This window comes from Rhineura floridana, chromosome 10 (assembly GCF_030035675.1).
Source record: "Rhineura floridana isolate rRhiFlo1 chromosome 10, rRhiFlo1.hap2, whole genome shotgun sequence".
NCBI lineage: Eukaryota > Metazoa > Chordata > Lepidosauria > Squamata > Rhineuridae > Rhineura > Rhineura floridana.
The window spans coordinates 59,936,864-59,956,010 of NC_084489.1; the positions used below are offsets into that span (position 1 = coordinate 59,936,864).

The following is a 19,147-nucleotide window of genomic DNA, read 5'->3' on the forward strand; positions in this document are numbered from 1 at the left end:
TAAAATATATCTAAACTAAATGTGGGTTAGAAATGATTACAGAAAATGATTTTCACATTTCTAGGGATCATTTTTGTTTTAGTAGATAGCTGTAAGTAGCATTTAGAGAAAGGACTGTCAATTTCTCAGGGGCCATTCTGACTTTTAGACTGTAATCCAGAGGCCAAACACCTTCACAGCTGGTCTGGCTCTGTAGCAAAGGTGGTACCATGTAGGAGGAAGAGATTCCCAATTATGCAGATATATTCCCATATAAAATTCAAAAGCAGATGTGACATTAAAGTGTGGAATATCTTATTCTTACAAGGTTTGAAAACTATTTTATTTCCAGTATGAGTGAAACTTTTTACACATTTTGATTGGTAGGACTGCCAGGGGTGAGATAAAGTAAGGGGTAAGATGGGTCTGTCGCAGGAATGGGGAGCCTGTGGTCCTCCAGATGTTGTTGAACTACAACTACCATCACCCCTGAATGTTGTCCATGCTGGCTAGGGCTGATGGGAGTTGGAATCCAACAGGAACTAGTAGGTCATGGGTTTCCCATCCTGTCAGCCACATTAACCATTCATGGTTCTTTATAAACAGCCTAGTAACTTGGTCTGTGGTATTCCACTGTGTTATTATCATTTTTGTGTCTCCATATAATACTCTATTATTTTCAAAGGCAATGTTCTATATAAACTAATATATAATAAATATATCATAAATGGGAATAGTCAAACTCCCACCACCTCAGTTCAGTCTGGCCTTGTTCTTCCTGGACTTTTTTTTGATAGTTTTTTGAAATCTTGGAGAGACCTGGCCCATTCCTTGCCTGCCTGGTCCCTATTGCATCCATCCTTTCCAATCTCCGGTTACCTCTGTCACCTTGCAAATCGGGATGGAAAGATCTGTCTGTTTCGCTTCTCTTAGTTCCTCATTTTTCCAGTCTTAAAATGAGTTCTCCACATTTCTGCAGCAATTTGCAATTGTTTAGAAAATCCTCATGAATATTGTTCAGCATTTTAGTGCAAAAGTCTCATAACAAACACATTTTTGTAAACATTGGTTGGAGAACTGCATCACAAAATTCAGATGTGTGAATTTTGAAGGATGGCTGTGTTTCGCTTCTCATATTGTTTGGAAAGTTGCAAATTTGATAGGTTTGACTTTAAACACGACCTGGATCACATTTCCCCCCCCATCCCTGCTGGCAACTCTCTCGTTTCCCCCAGTAGTTTGTCACTCTGTAGCAGAAACAAATGGCAGGTTTTCTTCTCAGGCTTACATTACCCCCTAGAGCAGTGTTCTTCAACCTTGGGTCCCCAGATGTTGCTGGACTACAACTCCCATCATCCTTGACCATATGTTATACCCTGTTGAGAGTACCACAATTTGGCTGTAGAAATGTGGTGATAATTTGGTCGCTTTCCCATTAATAACAGTTATTGTACTGCCACTGATGAGCAGTGTTTAGATGCAAACAGTGCCATATGAATCCCTCAGAACGTGTGTCTGTATTCCTCCCATCTCACCCTGTGATTCTAACATGGAGCTTGGAGTTGAACTAATGTACCATAAAAAGCACCCTTACTGCACAATTCCACTTTGCTTCATCCAGGGCACCATAAATATTTATAGCACAAGAGAGGCTTCTGTTTTTAAGAATTGTGCTCCAGTCATATTTCACTTCCATGAGGCCCTTAAGCAAACAGCTATTTCTCAGTAGCGCAATGCATTGCCCTCCAGTGACCCCAGCAATAAAATGTGGCTTTATTTGTTAGTTGTTGTCAGCCATTATGTGTTTACACAAAAATATCACAGTAGAAATTGTTTCTCGTTGTGAAAATGCCTTGTTGGCTTCAGTGGGGATGGCAAAAATGAATGATGGGAGAATTACACTGAGTTGCAAACAACAGTTGCTCATCTAGAAAGGCATGTCACCTCATCCTAATGTCCCACTAACATGGCTGCTGAGGCCCTGTTGCTTCAATTGGGTGTAGGAGATTATGATCTTTTATGTCTCTTTCCTTTTCCTATGGGATGCTTGCACTTTGTGAAATTCATCCCCTTCACACTTGGGGCTGTGCACTTCTTCACCATTTTCCCCATTGCCTTCCTTTTTCTTTTGAGTGTGGAAGTAGAATGATGCAGGCCTATGTCATTTTTCTCTGTATGTGCTGTATTCCCTTGCTGAAGATAATATATGTCTAACCTAGACTAGACTACTCCTACAAACTCATAAGTCATGATATTTGTATATATGTTAGTGATGTTATTTCAAGCAGTGAATTGGATGTGATTTTGATCTTGGGATGCTAATATAATTCTGACTGACCTGGACCTCCATCTTTCCTTGCAGCCTTTCCTGTTTACTTTTTTCTGCTGGCTTCATGGTGCAAATGTTGTGCAGTGTTTAAGCATAGATCCTGGTTAACGCAGGAGTGCAACATTGCTTAATCTGGAACTTGGTTACTGCTGATGTGTGGCTGTTACTGGAAGCAGCAGATCTGTCTGCATCTCTGTTTCTCTTTCCGGTATAATTTAGTCATGCAAAATACATGACATGATATCATTGCATTGTCAATTTTCCTGCCCATGAAACTGAGTGGTCGAAGAGAAACTCACAATGTGATGATGTCATGGCACATATTTTGCATAAACTTTACAGAGAAGAAAGGAAGAGGAAACATCAGGGAACTGCTTTCAGCATCAGCCAAATGTACAGTTCTGGTATTAGGTATGATCCCGTCATCCTTGAGCATGTCTTAGTAGAGGGTAGAATCATAGCTTCACAGCAGAATCTGAAACATGTTTACTCAGAAGTGAGCTCCTCTGAGTGCAATGGGTAATTAGACAGAATGTGTTTAGGATTGCACTCTTAATGATTCTGCCATTATAGCCCTTTTCATGTGTTTGGGGAAATACATGTGGACTTAAAAGTGGTGTGTGCATACATTTAAGTTTCATACCCCCAACATCCCCATGTGTGCCGGCTCCACTTCTGAGCTTTGTGTGTTGAGTGCAAAGGTCTAACTTTGTCAAGCTGTCATGGCCCCCTCAGAGGACTTATCCGAGGAGGAAGAGGAATGGGAGACTGCAGACCCAGGAGAAGGGGCAAGCAGGGAGACAACCCAGGACCCTTCACCAGACCAGAGACAAGCCCCTGAGGGAGCCTGCCTGTAAGAATCAGGAAGCGACCAGAAGGCTGCCCTTTCCACAGCAGAGAGAAGATACCAACAGGTGTTGCAGCAACGAAGGCAATCAGCACGATTAAGGAGCAGGAGAGCTTGCAAGAACACAGGCTGATTGAAAGCACCTGGGCCAGCACTCAGAGTACAAAAAGCTGGAGGAAAAGGGAGACTCTTTGCTAGAATCAACATCAAGCCTTGCTGTAGCTCTCCTGTTAAACCCGTGCCTTGAACCCTGCCCGATCAGTTCTCTTGGTTTCTGGACATTTGGATGCCCTTAAGGACTTCTCTGCCTCTTCCTTTGGTGCTTCTCAAATGGTAAAACATGCCGGCTGACCCCCTGGTTCTTCCTGCCTGGCAGATTTATGATCTGGCCTTATCTGTTCATTAGCTGTCTGCCTCTGTGAACCCCTGCGTTTACCACCAGCCTCCCTGTGACAGGAAATCCTGATAAGCTGAACTTGATCAGAATCTCCCTTCACACCTTTGCCCTCAACTTGTGAAGGTTGGAAATAGAGGTGGCAGATGCAAGAAAGTTGGGGCTTGCATGGGTGAGCTCCTTCCCATTTTATGCCTGCACATGTTCACTTGAATGCATAAATAGGGATATGAATGTTTTGAATTGGGGGGGGAGGATTTTTTTTACATTATATAATTTAATAATAAATGTGATTATTAACTTAGGACTTGAGGAGTTCACATCTCTACGGTATCTTTTGCTAAGATAGCAGTATATTCTGCTAAACAAAAAACAGGTCAGTTGCAAATGGTTTACTTCAAGTAGGGATGGGTGAGAAATTTGATTTAGTTCAAGCTGAATCTATCAAATCCACGCTTTCTGAAACTGTATGAGAGCAGCAAACACAGCTATCCTTAGAAATTTGCACTTATTTGAATTTTGCAATGCAGTTTGCTAACCAAATAGCTTTTACATAAATGCATATGTTAGGCAAAAGTGGGCATGAAAATGAATATATGAGAATATAACATGCAAAATGCATTACATGGTGAGAAACCTGTACACTGGTCAAAACTGCCTACAAAAATGTGTTTATTATGAGAAATTCACACTAAAATGCAGGAGAATCTTCATGAGGATTTTTTTCTGCACAAAAATCACACATTGTTGCAGAAATGTGGAGAACTGAATTTAAGATTGGAAAAATGAGAAACTGGGAGAACTGAAACTGACAGATCTTTCTGAGTTTAATTAAACACAGAGGACAGCTTACATGTATAGGTAGTTTTTAATAAGGTTATTTCATCGGCATCACAGATAATTCTACAAGCTGTTGTTCAGTCAGCAAAAGCCATTGTTGCTGTGGATGACATCAGTATAACAAAGACATGTAAGACTAATTACAAACCATTTTCAAGTACCTACAAAAAAGGTAAGCAGTCTTCAAATTGTTTTGCTGATCTGATCTATTTTTTCTCCTTTTGTTTATTGGTTCCATATAATTATTATTATTTGTTGTGCTTTGGATATATGTACTTGTATGGGTAATTGTATTTTGAGAATGTCTTAGAATTTGTGCATATGAGAGCTGACATTTATATAACAGATGAAAGATATTTTAGTAGACAATTCTTCTAAAATGGGGGAGGCAGACTTTGCCTTATCTTCATGCTTACCTGTTATGCTTGCCCTGCCTCTGATGCTGCCTTTCATTCATGTAGGGGCCTAATGTTCATTTGGTGCATATGCATGTTCAATCTAGTACATGAACAGTCAAAGGCAGAAAGCAGGATTGAACTCTTAGAGCAGCCTTTCCCAACTACTGGGCCACCAGATGTTGTTGGACCACAATTCCCATCTTTCCTGACCATTGGCAATGCTGGCTGAGGCTGATGGGAGTTGTGGTCCAAAAACATCTGGTGGCCCACTAGTTGGGAAAGGCTGTCTTAGAGCATAAGCTAATGCACAGAGAGTTTAATCCTGCTAAGTTGCTATGTCCCCTGTGGTCCAACTTTGACAGTTAGGTGCAATAACCCACATGTCAATCGCCTGATGTCATTATGACACCTGGTGATTGATGGGTATCAAATTTGGCCTGTGGGATGAGGGGAGATAAAGATCTGGCCCACTAGGTTCAAAAAGGTTCCCCATCCCTGCCATAAAACATGGTTTATCATGATGTCCAAACACAGCCACTACAAAAGATCCTTTCACTGCTTACTTCATTATTAATTGTCTATATTTTAATGGTGTGTTAGTGATTTTATTGGTTTTTTGTTTATTTATTTGGTCAGCTATCTCAGGTGCTTATTGAGTTCCAAAGGCAGATTATAAATGTTTTAAATAAATGAATTTGGGTTTGCATATGCTTTCCGTTATCGTGACCACATGTAGCTGAAAAGGTACCCTAGCCTTCAGAAACTGAGTTGCCCATCAGCCCTATCTAGTCTTGTTGATACGTGTTGGCATACCCACATCAAAGTCAAGTTGCCACACCGTTTGTTTGTCTGTTACTTCTTACTTCTTGACTTCCTGTTCAGCAGCTCCTAGAATCCTCCATTACAGCAACTCCATAGCTAGCAAGCCATTTTCACATGGCAGTTGCTATCACTGGATTTAGACAACAGTATCTAAAATAGGGAACATAAGACATTGCCTTAGGCCAGGTCAGACTATTTGTCCATCTAGTCCAGTATTATCTATTCTGATTGACAGCAGGGTCTCAAGTTGAAGTCATTCCATTCTCCTGCTGCTTGATCTTTTTCACTGGAGAAACCAGGAGTTGAGCCTGGGACCTTCTGCATACAAAGCATGTGCTCTACTACCAAGCCAAGAATATGGAAAATGCTGTTCTGTAGATGATTAGTTTTGTGTACTGATTTTTTTCCGAGAAAAACAACCACTATGTGTGTATATATATATATATATATATTTAAGGAGAAGCAGTGTTGGAAACTTCTTCATCTCTTTATTGTCCACCTGGATTGTTGGCATGTGAGAATGGAGACTGTATTTCATCTGACAAGTTTTGTGATTTCACACCTGATTGCCCAGATGGCAGTGACGAGGCCCTGTGCTGTAAGTGAAAACACATTGATCTGTAATTCATGCTTAAGGATCTTTAAATGTGCATGTCAATAGCCATATGGCTTGGTTTCCATTATTTCATTAGGAGGATCAGTTAATTAAGAAGCACTTTCACTCTGCATCTGTATTAATGTGTTTGTATACTATTGTGGCTACTCAGATTAAAGCTAAAATTGGATATGACTTGTTGGAATAACAGAACCTCAGTTTGAAAGTTATATTTAGAGCTTCACTTTTTAAAAAGAGAAATTCAGCTTTATTTCCACAGATGTACTTTCTTAAAACAATCTAGCCTCACTCTTAATCCAGACACTGTTCACAACAAAAATGTATAGAGTTCCAAGTGATTTGATAAGGACAGTTCACACAGGGCTGACATGGCAGCAGGAGGAAAGTTTGGGCTTGTGAACATACCTGTCTAAGAGTGAATAATTTCCTAGATCAGGGATGGACTTTCTTCAATCCCATGGTCTACCAATTCGTTTCTAAATGTACAAACTGTGCAGACTGTTCTGTTCACAAATAAGGTACTTTCACATCTCCCTTCCCTATGCAGCTCCCGGTGCCTCCAAATAACTGCTCCACAAGGTTAGGGGAGACTCCAAAAAAGTGCTGGAGGAGGTGGCAGAGCTGGAGGATATGACAGAGCTGGAGGAGTGAGGGGAAACAGAAAGGCATCTTCTAATTTGGGCACCTTCCAATCCAACCATTGTCTTCCCCCTCCCTGTTGCAATTTCATCAGGTCCCTTGGTATATACTGGTTGCTAACCTTCTCAGGTAAATGAACGCAAACTAAAAGGAAATATCTATATTTCAGCTGCTAAATGTGACTTTGAACGGGACAGTTGTGGCTGGCTGGAAACAGCCAGTGGTGATGCATTTGACTGGACAAGGAGCTCCAGAAATAGTCTACCTCCTACTTTCCAGGAGCAAGCTCCAGCACAGGATCACACCTATCACCAATCTGTAGGTAAGATCTCAGCCAGGGCCAGCTTCATATGTGAGTGGGGGCCCCAGCACAATACTGGTGGGTCTTCTTCTATATCTGGGGATCCCTCTGGTATGTTTACTTGGTGGCAATGGTGGACAGCAGCAGCTGTGCTCCAATGAACAAGGGATGGCAGAGTTTCAGAGCTGCCACTATTTTAATTTTCCAAAATGTTGGGTGCATTGTGGAAAAATAAAATGGCAGTGGTTCCCAGACCCAGCCACCTGGCACGTATTGGAATGCCACAAAAAAAGCATAATTTTAAATGGGGTCCCAGGACACGTGCCCAGGGCTGCTACATGCAGTGCCAGGCCTGATCTCAATTAATACAAGCAGAAAAACCATGCATAGGAGTTAATTTATGTTGGGACACTTTTCAAGAGATGGGTCTAAGACATATATGCCTTTTTTTCTGCATAGACACTTGAAAAAATATATTTCCCCCCTCTTAACAGGTCACTTTATGTTCATTCTGAGAAACAGCAGCAGTGTCTCACAGATTGCACAGCTACGAAGCCCTAAATTCAGTCAGGCTGGATCAGGTTGCACAGTGACTTTCTGGTATGAATGAAGTTTGATTTTAAAGTTTAGAAGAACACATGGCTACCTTTCTATTGAAAAAGAGGACAGTGTTTGTCATAGTATGTGCTTCTGCAATATTCAGAATGCAGTTTTTGCATTCACTTTGCAAACAGAGTTGAATAAATTCATTACCCAAGGAAAAAGTGAAATCTTTTGAACACATTTACAGTGTATGTCTGAGTATTAGGTTGTGATGCTGATTGTGACCCATTTATGCCAGTGTAACGGCTTCCTATATTACATAATGTGACATTGATTTAACACCAGGTCTTGCGCCAGTGCTCTAACATAATCATTCTAAACATTTAATATGCTGGTGCAGTAAATCCTAGACTCAAGTGAACTAAATGCATACAATTATTATTTTGCAGTACTTAATGTGATGTGAACAATAGCATTTCTATCATTTTGTGAATTAGAATTTCATTTTTGACTTTTGTTGGGAATCACTTTCCAGTTCTATCTGACTGGATTTTATTAAGTTTTCTTGGGACTAATTTGTGTGTTTTGTGCTTACAGTCCCAATCCTCCCAGCAGCCCTTCTAAAAGGAAGCAGGCTGATTAACAGTTCATGTTTATAACTCCTCAGCTATATTTTTCTAGGTTTTCTATCCTTGAATATACTAAGCCATTTCTGTCTCTGTGAGCCCCTGACACTCTTAATTCCTTTAAAAGAATCCAAAGTTCTCTTAAATACAAAGCACTGTTGAAATGATTTAAAAACCTGAAGCCTGTTTAAGAGTAGGCAAGCCAGTGCTCCTGATCTCGTGCAGTTTAAATACCTCCAGTTGGTGGACACAATTCAGCTATAATTCTGCTTAGCGTAACTGAATTATACAGACACTGGATTGTTTTTTTTTTTTGCATGTAACCCTATTTATATGTTTTCTTAGCATTGGAAGAGTCGAAAAGGCCAAGTAACATTCTATTCTCTATCTCCTCCTCCCATTATTAAACTGCAAAATTCAGTAGCCGTATGGTGTCTCAAGCAAAGCGTAGGTGTATACGTGTGTGCAATGTATTTATGCTATTGATCCCTGACTTGTAGATTCCCTTCCCAGGTATTACAGCTATGGAATGTCAGTTGGAGCAGCAGAAATGCAATTGCTTGTTGATGGACAAAAAGATCCTACTGTCCTCTGGAGGATATACTACAATCAAGGAGATCAGTGGTTAAAGGCTTTCATTCAGCTTGGCCGCCTCCCACAGCCCTTTCAGTTATCTCTAGATAAAGTCAGCCTTGGATTTTATGATGGTGTCTCAGCAATTGATGATATAACATTTGAGAACTGTGCATTGCCACCTCCAGCATTAAACTGTGAAGGCCCTGATCATTTTTGGTGCCCAGGTTCGAAGGCTTGCATTGACAGTTTGTTATTGTGTGATCTTGTTGATGACTGTGGAGATGGGGCTGATGAGGACAAGTGCGGTAAGACCTTGACACATTTTTCCTTAAATTGTAATGGTCAGTTTCAAGCACTGTGTAAATATTTTCTCCTCAGACTATGACATAGTTATGTTCACTTCAGTAGATCTGGCACAAAGTGAGTACTAAGAAGGAAGGATTGCAACATAAAGAAATCAGGGTTTGTGGAAACTTTTTTTACAAAGTGCAGTCTTGCTCAATATGGAGTAAGATTTGCTGAATTCCTACAAATATTTAAATGTTGTCTCATATACGAGAGCTTAGCACAGAGCTAAGAATAAAAATGAAATCAGTTGAATTTTCTGCATGCAAATCCTAACAATTTAGCATGTCCCATCAATTATCTAGTTAGACTACAGAATGTAAGCTTGTTGTTATTCATTTGTCTTTGAAAATGCCCTAAGTCAGATATTATTGCTTACCTGAGATTGAGTGAAAGTGGCCTCTCCAAATTGGCAGCCCCCATTCACAGGTGTTGAGTGTGTGGATGGAATTAGGAAAAGGTCCTGAGGGGGAGACGTCATAATATTAGTATGGGGTGGTAGCGGCCGTTTAAAAATAGCAAAGTCTGGTTTTAAAAACTGTGCTGCAAGTAGAACTCTTCTCAACAGCTTACAACTGGTGGCAACCACACTCTCCTGTGCAGAATGCCCCAAATGTATTGTCCTGGGACATTCTGAGGAAAATGTAGCAACTACCTCTGATATTTAAAAAGCAAAGCAAAAAACAGATACATTCACTGTTTCCAGCTCCTGAGCTGCAGTGCGACTTTGAGCTTGGACTCTGCAACTGGGAGCAAGATGTGGAAGATGACTTCAACTGGACTAGAAACCAAGGACCAACTTCCACTCTAAATACCGGACCAATGAAGGATCACACCCTGGGCACGGTCAAAGGGCATTACCTCTACATAGAGTCTTCAGAGCCACAGATGTTCCAAAACCGAGCAGCTTTGCTAAGCCCAGTCTTTAATTCTACCTTTGCACATGGCAAGAAAAGCTGCATTTTTCGCTTCCATTATCATATGTTTGGAAAGCACATTTACAGGCTGGCTGTTTCCCAGAGAACTGTGAGCAATACAAGGGGACATCTGCTGTGGCACACATTTGGCAATCAAGGCAACAGATGGATAAGGAAAGTGCTCTACATTACAAGTTCAGAACCTTTTCAGGTATGTTCCTTTTAATCTCTGATGTGCTTGCTTAGAGTGAAATGAAACATTATGAAGATTTTCCCTTTCCGTTCCATTTTTAAAGCTTTGATTGTTTGATCACATTTCCTTTGAAGTAATTTCATTAATCAGACATTTCATTAATCAGACATACCTTTTGTGGATGTTGAGCACCAAAATATATTGTAAAGGAGTCACCTTGAGGGAACGTTTGTCATAGGAGCTACTGGCAGGTACACCACCACCTGTGGACAAAAAACAGGCATGTTAAGCTTAAGATTGCTTAAATTCTCTGTCTCAACAGCTATATCCAGACGTAATCCTTAACTATGATTCAGCATTATAAGTACCATCAGTCATGAGCCTCAGATTCATGCACTCTCTGGTCCTCTCTCCCTTCATGTGTGAAGGGACCAAATGAGAAGCTTCTGATACCATAATTTGCTCAGGCCATAATTTGCCAGGTTCAGGCCAAGGAGCAAATTATAGCTTTCTTCAGTAGTTCATTACCCACATGATTCCCAATCACTGAGCAGGGCCATGCTCACTGGCCCTCTACCTCATTGCTTTTGCATCCTGACCAACATTGTCCATGTCCTGGGAAAGAAGGTCTGATGTAGTGTTTTAGAACTTTGAAAGTGCAGGATTTAAATCACATGGGGGACCTTCACATATAGAGCAGTTTCCATTCTTCAGATCTTCTGACTCAGCACATGGGTGGGGCCAACAAGGATGTGATAGTGGGTGTTTCAGGCCAGCAAGCACAGTACAATGTTCCTCCTCACACAATTGGAATCAAGTAAGTCAGGGATGGGCAACTTGTGGCCCTCAAGCTAATTTCATGCATCCCTTGGCTTAATTTCATGCAGGTGATAAGAGGGAAATAAGGTGGGGAAAAGGATGACAGAAAGAAAGGGGGTGGCAGAAAAAGAGAGAGAGAGGAGGGTGGTAGAAAGAGAGAAATGGTGCTGCAGAAAAAGAGAGAGAGAGAAACGGGTTGCCCCACCCACCGTTTGGTTCCTGCCCTGTCCACCACCAGAATGCAGATTCCTGAATACAGTCTTGGACAGAACAAGGGTTGTCCATCACTGGTATAAGTAATGAACACCCAAATAGGGTTTACAGTTTGCTACACAGCAGAATCAGAACCAATCATTGTCGTATGGAAGGGAAGTGAGGGTTATGCCTTTGCTACCACAAGATGTCACAAAACATCTAACTTTGTGGCCATGCTCAAATATGGTGACATTCACTGGGACATTTGGAGTGATGGAATGGTTACCTTCACATGCAAGTTGTAGTCTGATAGACGACATTCTGTGCTTTTCAAAGCATGTGATTTTTTTTGCCAAATATGAACACTTTCAGCATCATACAGGAACACTTATACATTCATCCAATGTAAATTGTGACATCCAAATCAAGTAGTTGAGTTGGTCCTTCTCATGTTCATGGTCATGCTCATGCATGGTCATGCTCATGAAAGCAGCTGTCATTCTGCTGTCTAAAAAAGGTGGTTTATGGAACATAGGAACCTGTTCTATGCTGAGTCAAACCATTGGTCCATCTCACACAGTGTTGTCCATGCTGACTGGCAATGGCTCTCCAGGGTTTCGGACAGGAGTCTTTTCAGATAGGAGTCTCTCCCAGCCCTACCTGGAGATGCTGAGGGTTGAACCTGGGACTTTGTGCATACAAAGCAGATGCTCTACTACTGGGCCATGATTAGGGATGAGATCTGTCAGCCAGTGCCATTTTGAAAGCATTATGTTGACTTAACAGGCAGTATTGATCGAAGTTCATTCTTTGTCCACTAGCTGTTGCTTTTATTGGTCCAATTTTTTCCTCCCCAAAAATATTGATATTAGTATCAATATTTTCTTTCAAAATATTGATATTTTGAAAGGAAATATTGATAAATGAAATAAAATATCAATATTCTGAAATAAAATATTGATAATTTGAAGGAAAATATTAATAAAGGAAAAGAATGCGATCTGGCTGCTGCTGCTGCCACTGCTTCCTCCTCTGCTGTGATTGAGACTGATCAGTTTTCATGTTAGCAAGCAGAGACTGACTTGTTTTTTTAAAGGAAAAGAGGAAAGCAGCTTTCAGTGTCCCCCACCTCCTCTTCAGCAAGGCCTGTCCTTAGTGTGGGTGAGACTTGGCTTACTTGCTTACATTTGCAACTTGGATTATTCAAATGGAGGGAGAGCAGAGAGAGAGAGAGAGAGTGCTGTGCTGTGAGTAAAATCAATAAAGAACATTATACCTGAGTGAATATTTGAGGGGGGAAATCCATTGTTAGGGGAAAGCTGCTGAAATTCAGAGCAAACAGGATTGCGCCGCAAAAATGGAGAATATGTGGACCATTAAAAAATCTGGTGCTAAATCCAAATTCAGTGGATTTTTGCCTATCCCTAGACGAAGGGCGGGATATAATAATAATTATTATTATTAATAATAATAATAATAACCCTTTCACCTGGGTCATTCAAGTGCAACTCCCAGGCAATTATAGAAACTTTTTTCTTTTTGCATAGCTAAAGGCTTGAAGAATTCAAGATAGTTTTCTAGCTGATTGCCATCCTATGAGTAAAATGCAATATGGAAAGTTTGTGGATGCGTTGTTATAAATGCTGACAAGTACAGGAATTAACTGCTTGGGCCTGACCACAGTCACGGACAATAGTCCAGTGTAAACACAGGATCAACATGTTTGTTTCCTTCATTCCACAAAGCCACGTTCTGGCAATTTTATCTGTCTCTTCAACCTTTTGTTCCAGTTGAAGCTCATACTTAATAGCAGTGCTTCCCCCCCCCCTCGCTAGGTGATGTGAGGGAGTCTACACAATGATCTTGATACGCTACAAGGTAGAAAAAGGAGACGGTAAAATAACAAGATTTATAGAAGTAGCTAATTTGTTTTACAAGTGTATAAAAGAAAGTGAAACTATTGGTAGTCCCATAATATTCACATGGCCATATCTCTTGATGTGCTAGTAAAATACATTTGCCCTCACAGTTATGCAATTAACTTCAATCATGTTTAAAAAATGACAAGGGTTTTGAAAGTTTCCCTGAATTTGTGCGCTGCAAAGATAAACTATCTTTTTCATTTCTTTTAAACTTTTTTTGTAGTTTTACAGTTAAGAAGGTTTCTATAGGGTCATAGTAACACATTCTCAAGGTTGGATTTCAGGCTAGAATCTTAAAATGTTGTGTCAACCAATCACTATATCACCTTCCACAAGTTGCTTCACTGCCAGACAACTTCAGCACACACCTTTGGTAACTCTGTGTCCTCTCTGAATATCTTATGCCTAGGCTCGATGTATTATATCTAGGTTCTCAGGATAATGGCTTACATATTTATAGCATTTGTATCCCCACATAACTAGATTTAAAACACTGAAACCGGTTAACAATCCCCCCTCCAAAATTCATCTAAACCCAGCATAACCACAACAGTTTAAAAATAGCAAGGAGGAAGCTTGATGGAAAAATCTAATGCACCAGATGGATCAGGTGTGAGGAACATTTAACCCTCCAGATGTTGCTGAACTACAAGTCCCATCAGCCCCAGCAAACATGGCCAATGACCAGGAATGATGGGAGTTGTAGTTCAGCAACATCTGGAGGGCCAAATGTTCCCCACACCTGAGATGGATGAACCCATTGTAATTTAAAGGCCTGGGAGAACAGAAAGGTCTTTATGTGGTGTATAACAGGCCATAGGCATCAGGTGAGTCTTTCTGAGAAGGGCATTCCATAAGTAGGACACCACCGCTGAAAAGGCCTTCTCCCTAGTAACCACCTACCTCACTTCATTCATTGGGGGAACCTGGAAAAGAGGCTTCACTGAAGCAGGTATGTGTGGAAGCACATGATCCTTCAAGTAGCCTGGGCCCAAGCCATTTCGCGCACTACAAGTTAAAACTAGCATTTTGATTTGGGCCCAGAAGCAGAATGGAGGCCAAATCATTTGATGTAGCACTATGGTGTTCTATGACCATATTCATCAGAACCAAACAATAGTCTGGCTGCCCTATTTTGAACCAACTGAAGTGTCCAGACCATTTTCAAAGGTAGCCCCCATGTATAGCACATTGTAGTAATTCAATGGGGAGGTTACCAAAATGTAAATAACTATAGCATAACTGTGTCTGGCCAGATAGGGTTATAGTTGGTAGAATAGTTGAAGTTGATAAAAGACACTGTGAACCATCAAGGCCACCTAAGTCTCCAGTGACAATGCTAGATCTAGAAATACCCCCAAACTATGGTCCTTCTTGAAATCTGTGTTGTGCAAGCCTATGGATATTTGCCCAGAAGTAAATCCAGCTGTGTCTCTAACAGCGGGGCAGTTACATAATTTTGGTCCCAAGGCTACAGGGGCCCCATTTAGACAGCCACTGGTATTTGGTTGTGAAACACACACTTAACTTTACTCTTCTCCACCCTCACTATGTATCTTGTTATCTGATCCAAACATGTAGAAAATGTCAAGACAGTGTAGTTCCATGTTTCCCATATAGCTGTTTGAAATATCTGCAAAGTATTGAACTGACTAGTGAAGTTTACTTATGCTGAAAATATAGGCTTGGATCTGAAGTTCCTCTTCCATTTATACAAGAAAAGGATTTCCATTTTCTTCTCCATCTGCAGCTCGCTGCACCATATCCTACATCAGGTATGGGTAACCGTTGGCCCTTCAGATGTTGCTGAACTACAATTCCCATAATCCCTGGCCACTGACCCTGTTTGCTGGGGCTGATGGGAGTTGCAGTTCAGCAACATCTAGAGGGCAAAATGTTCACCACACCTGTTCTCAATCTTTCCCAAAGGCCTACTAGCTGCTCAGGAACTGATGAGGGGAGGGCAGGAGGCTACAGTGGGAAGAGGGAAATAGAAAAGCTCCATTTCATAAAAGTGAATTCTGTTTCATTCATGGAAGGGAACCCAGGATCTATGCCATTCAGACTTTGATATTATTTTCTGTGGAAAATCAGTTCCTGATGCAAGTTTCACTTAGAAGGGAGTATGGTGCTCCACTATATTTCTTTCTGAGACAGTTGTTTTAGTTTCCTTTGCTGTTTCATATGAATAAAACTCTTATACATTAAGCAAAAATGATGGGCAGTAATAAGTATGCAAAAAAGGTCGTCTTTATTACTTTTATAGTAGCTATGGAAATCTAAAAACCTCCATAATCAGATACCCAGAATATCAGCTTTGTGGAATCAAGTAGTTTGCTTGTTTATCACCTAAGTGTTGCTCCTAATCTATGCTAAATTTCATCCACTGCATATAGTTGGAAACTGAGTTAATTGCTCCCATGTGGCACTGCCAAATGATAAGATACCACTAAAATGCCTCTAATCTTCTATTATTCCATAATAACTGCTGCAAGTCTTTATTAATGACTCTTACAAAGTTCTCCTCATATATAGATACACTACAGAAGTTGATTACCCCTGCTGCTTTTTGTAATTCTCATTATCCACGTATCCTAGACTAAAATTGCTGAAATGCTAAAATGGGGATTTTGTATGCAACTTTGCATGAGAAGCTGCAACAATGATTTTGAGAGTGAATTCTTTAGTACTTAAAAGAGCAACCTATTTAAATAACCAAATATTCATGCACTCTCAAATTTCAGATTCCTCTTGAATTTCTATAGATGCAGTTTCTGTTGTTGGTCACATCGCTATCCATAGTGAGTTGTCAAAGTCTGAGCTGGAAGAAACTTGATGTTAGCACCAGTTCCTAGTATAAAGCAACAGAAAATATTGCTTTGTGCCAGAACGATTTGTTGTCAGACTGCATTGCTTTCATGATGTTTAAGTATAACATGACATTCACAACACTATGCTATACATGTCTACTCAGAAATAAGCCCAGCTGAGGTCAATGTGGCCTATTCCTAGGTAATTTGTCAGAGGCTTGTGGCCTCACAAATAATAGAGTGTATGCATCAAATTGCATCTGTGAGCACTGACATAGTTTAGTGCAAGGGATAAAGAGATGGTCTTTGTTGGAACAGAAATCCAGATCACAAAATGGACAAATATATATATATAATCTTTATTACATGCTTAGCCATGGGCCATGTGCAAGAATACATGTCAAAACATACGTACATACATTGATACGTACCACCTTACAATTTACATTTCTTTGGGTGACTCATTCATGGTGGAGATTCTCTTAACATAGGAATCTCTCATTTTTTGTGCTGACATGGCGAAATTGGCAACCGCTAGTGATACATAATTACATTCATCCAATAAAAGCATTATAATCTTTTCCCTATCTGAATAAGGCATTAAAAGGTTTAAAAAAGGGGATAAAAATTTCCGCCTAGGATTGTCATAAAGTGGGTAATGGAGTATGTAGTGTGTAATGTCCTCTATTGCCATGCATCCAAAGATGCATAGATGTTGAGCCACTGGTATGCCTCGATATCTGCCTTCCAAATAGGCCGATGACATAACTTGAAAGCGCAGAGCTGTAAAGGCTCTTCTAATGTGGGCTCTGTCAAGTGAGTCTAAATAATTTGCTAACGTGTGATTAAGTTTAATATGAGGGTACCATGTTGAAAACCGGGCCATCACAATTGAGGCCCGGTCCTGCACTGCATCACATTCATAAATCCAATTGCGGAGAGCCAAAAAATGGACAAATATGACTCAGTTGTTTGTTTTTGACAATACAACTAGAAGAAAGTACATTACCCATGAGGTCCAGTACAATAAATTTGTCCATAAGGCTTTAGTACAATAAAACCATCTACAAGGCTCCAATCACAACAGGGGATAATTAGCAAACAGCAATACCTCATTGCACGCTCTTGACAGCTTTAGTAAATTGGGATAGCCAGACCTTCTAATTTTTGGGTGGAAGCAACACCTTGAACTTTTCCGAACTGTCCAGGGCAAGGCTTCACTGATGGAACGTCCTTATGCGAGCCCTGATCTGCTGCTGAAGGGGTTTTGCCACATCATCTGCACAAAGACCTCTTGCAAGAGAGTGTCCTCCCTTACAGCCCAGGCCTAAGCCTTCATGTCCGTATCTGGACAAACTTTCATTTCATAAAACTTTTAGATTGTGAGCCTGTGGAAAGTGTTTGCCCTGTTTGTTTGCTTTAATCTATTGTACAGCACCAAGCTTTTTGGCACATAATATAATTTGAGGATTCAAATAAAAAAGGTTCGCGGGCTTCAATTATTATTATTATTATATTAACAATTTATGTTGGTTTACATACTTTTAAAAGTGAAAAAATAAATAATTTCTGTTTGTGTATATGTTTGTTGAAGCACTAAGCCTACAATAGATAATGGGTCCAAAAAAAAAGCTTTTAGTCACCATCAAAAAGGTGTGGCAGAGGCAACAAAACAGGAGAAATGAGTTTTTAATTAGTTCCAATACAAAGACTTTTTGGTTCAATTCCTACTGTGTTGAAATGAAAAATAGGTCCAATTTTTGGCATTAGCAATAAGGTGATGAAAAATAACATTAACTCCAGTCAATTTCCTTAATTTTGAAACACTGGATTACAATTAATTGCTTTGCATTTATCATATTTGCTTATATCTTATCTCATTTGTCATCTCATGGTATCTTCTGTGTTATTTAAAGTAATGATGGCCTATCTCCGTTTGAAAAGTTTTCAGTTCCTCAGCTACTTAGTTGAGTTTAATGATTTATTATCAGTTTAGCATTGTTTAGCTATAAGGTGTCTTATATGATTAATCATTCGATAGCTGATTTATTAAAGTCTGGGGAGAAAAATGAGTGTGATATAGACAATGCTAGTCCTACACAAAGTATAGTTATAACTTAGTTTCATTAATTTCAGTGGGTCTACTCTGAGTACTAGGATGCACACCTTAACTTGGTGAGGGGGTTTGAAGGTGTCAAAGAAGCTGAGAGCAATGCTGTTAGGAGTCTAGACCAAGAGGCTAGACTCCTAGCAGGGGCACCCAAGGCGGAATAGTCAAAGCTGAGACACCAGACTAAGATGCATCCAGACTCAAAGGAAGGCAGTGGTAAACCCCTCTGAATACCTCTTACCACGAAAACCCTATGAACCCTATGAACAGAGTATCCAAAATGCAACACGAAGAAGAGACCCCCAGGTCAGAAGGCACTCACCAAGCTACTGGGGAAGAACAAAAGACAAGTACGAGTAGTGCTGTGACTAATGAGCAGCTGGATCAAAGCCGAAAGGAAGCCCAGAGGCTGATGTGCACAGGTGCGATAGGAGACATCATACACAATAGGAACATGGAATGTGAGAAGCAGGAACCAGGGAAAGTTAGAAATTGTCAAGCAAGAAATGGAACATATCAACTTTACAATACTTGGCATGAGTGAATTAAAATGGACAGGAATGAGACATTTTCAATCAGCCAACTACAAAATATTTTATGCAGGAAATGATAAATTTATTTATTTATTTTATTTTATTCAGCTTATATCCCGCCCGACTAGCAAACAGCTCTCTGGGCGGCAAACATAGAAGCATATACAATAATAAAATTACAAGATCAATATAACAAATATAAAAGCACACCATCTAAAATAAAAATTACAACATTTACATAAATAACTTAGATTAAAATGCCTCAGAGAAGAGAAAGGTTTTAACCTGGCGCCAAAAAGATAATAATGTCGGCGCCAGGCGTACCTCCTCGGGGAGACTATTCCACAATTCGGGGGCCACCACTGAGAAGGCCCTAGATCTTGTAACTGCCCT

The 19,147-nt window shown here is 40.2% G+C and overlaps 1 protein-coding gene across 4 annotated transcripts in view; it reads left to right on the top strand.

Annotated features, from left to right (window-relative positions):
* Window positions 1-3,360: 3,360 nt before the first annotated feature.
* LOC133365140 (MAM and LDL-receptor class A domain-containing protein 1-like) overlaps window positions 3,361-19,147 on the top strand; it is a 319,039-nt gene continuing 303,252 nt past the window's right edge. For 2 of the 4 annotated variants that reach the window (XM_061586590.1, XM_061586591.1), the window contains exons 1-7: window positions 3,361-3,488; window positions 4,447-4,561; window positions 6,067-6,207; window positions 7,034-7,186; window positions 7,660-7,765; window positions 8,848-9,215; window positions 9,962-10,383. In XM_061586590.1, the coding sequence (XP_061442574.1) occupies window positions 3,486-3,488; window positions 4,447-4,561; window positions 6,067-6,207; window positions 7,034-7,186; window positions 7,660-7,765; window positions 8,848-9,215; window positions 9,962-10,383 (1,308 nt within the window). In that variant the 5' untranslated portion in view covers window positions 3,361-3,485. The remainder of the gene's footprint in view (window positions 3,489-4,446; window positions 4,562-6,066; window positions 6,208-7,033; window positions 7,187-7,659; window positions 7,766-8,847; window positions 9,216-9,961; window positions 10,384-19,147) is intronic. The other 2 variants (XM_061586592.1, XM_061586593.1) reach the window with 1 other exon arrangement.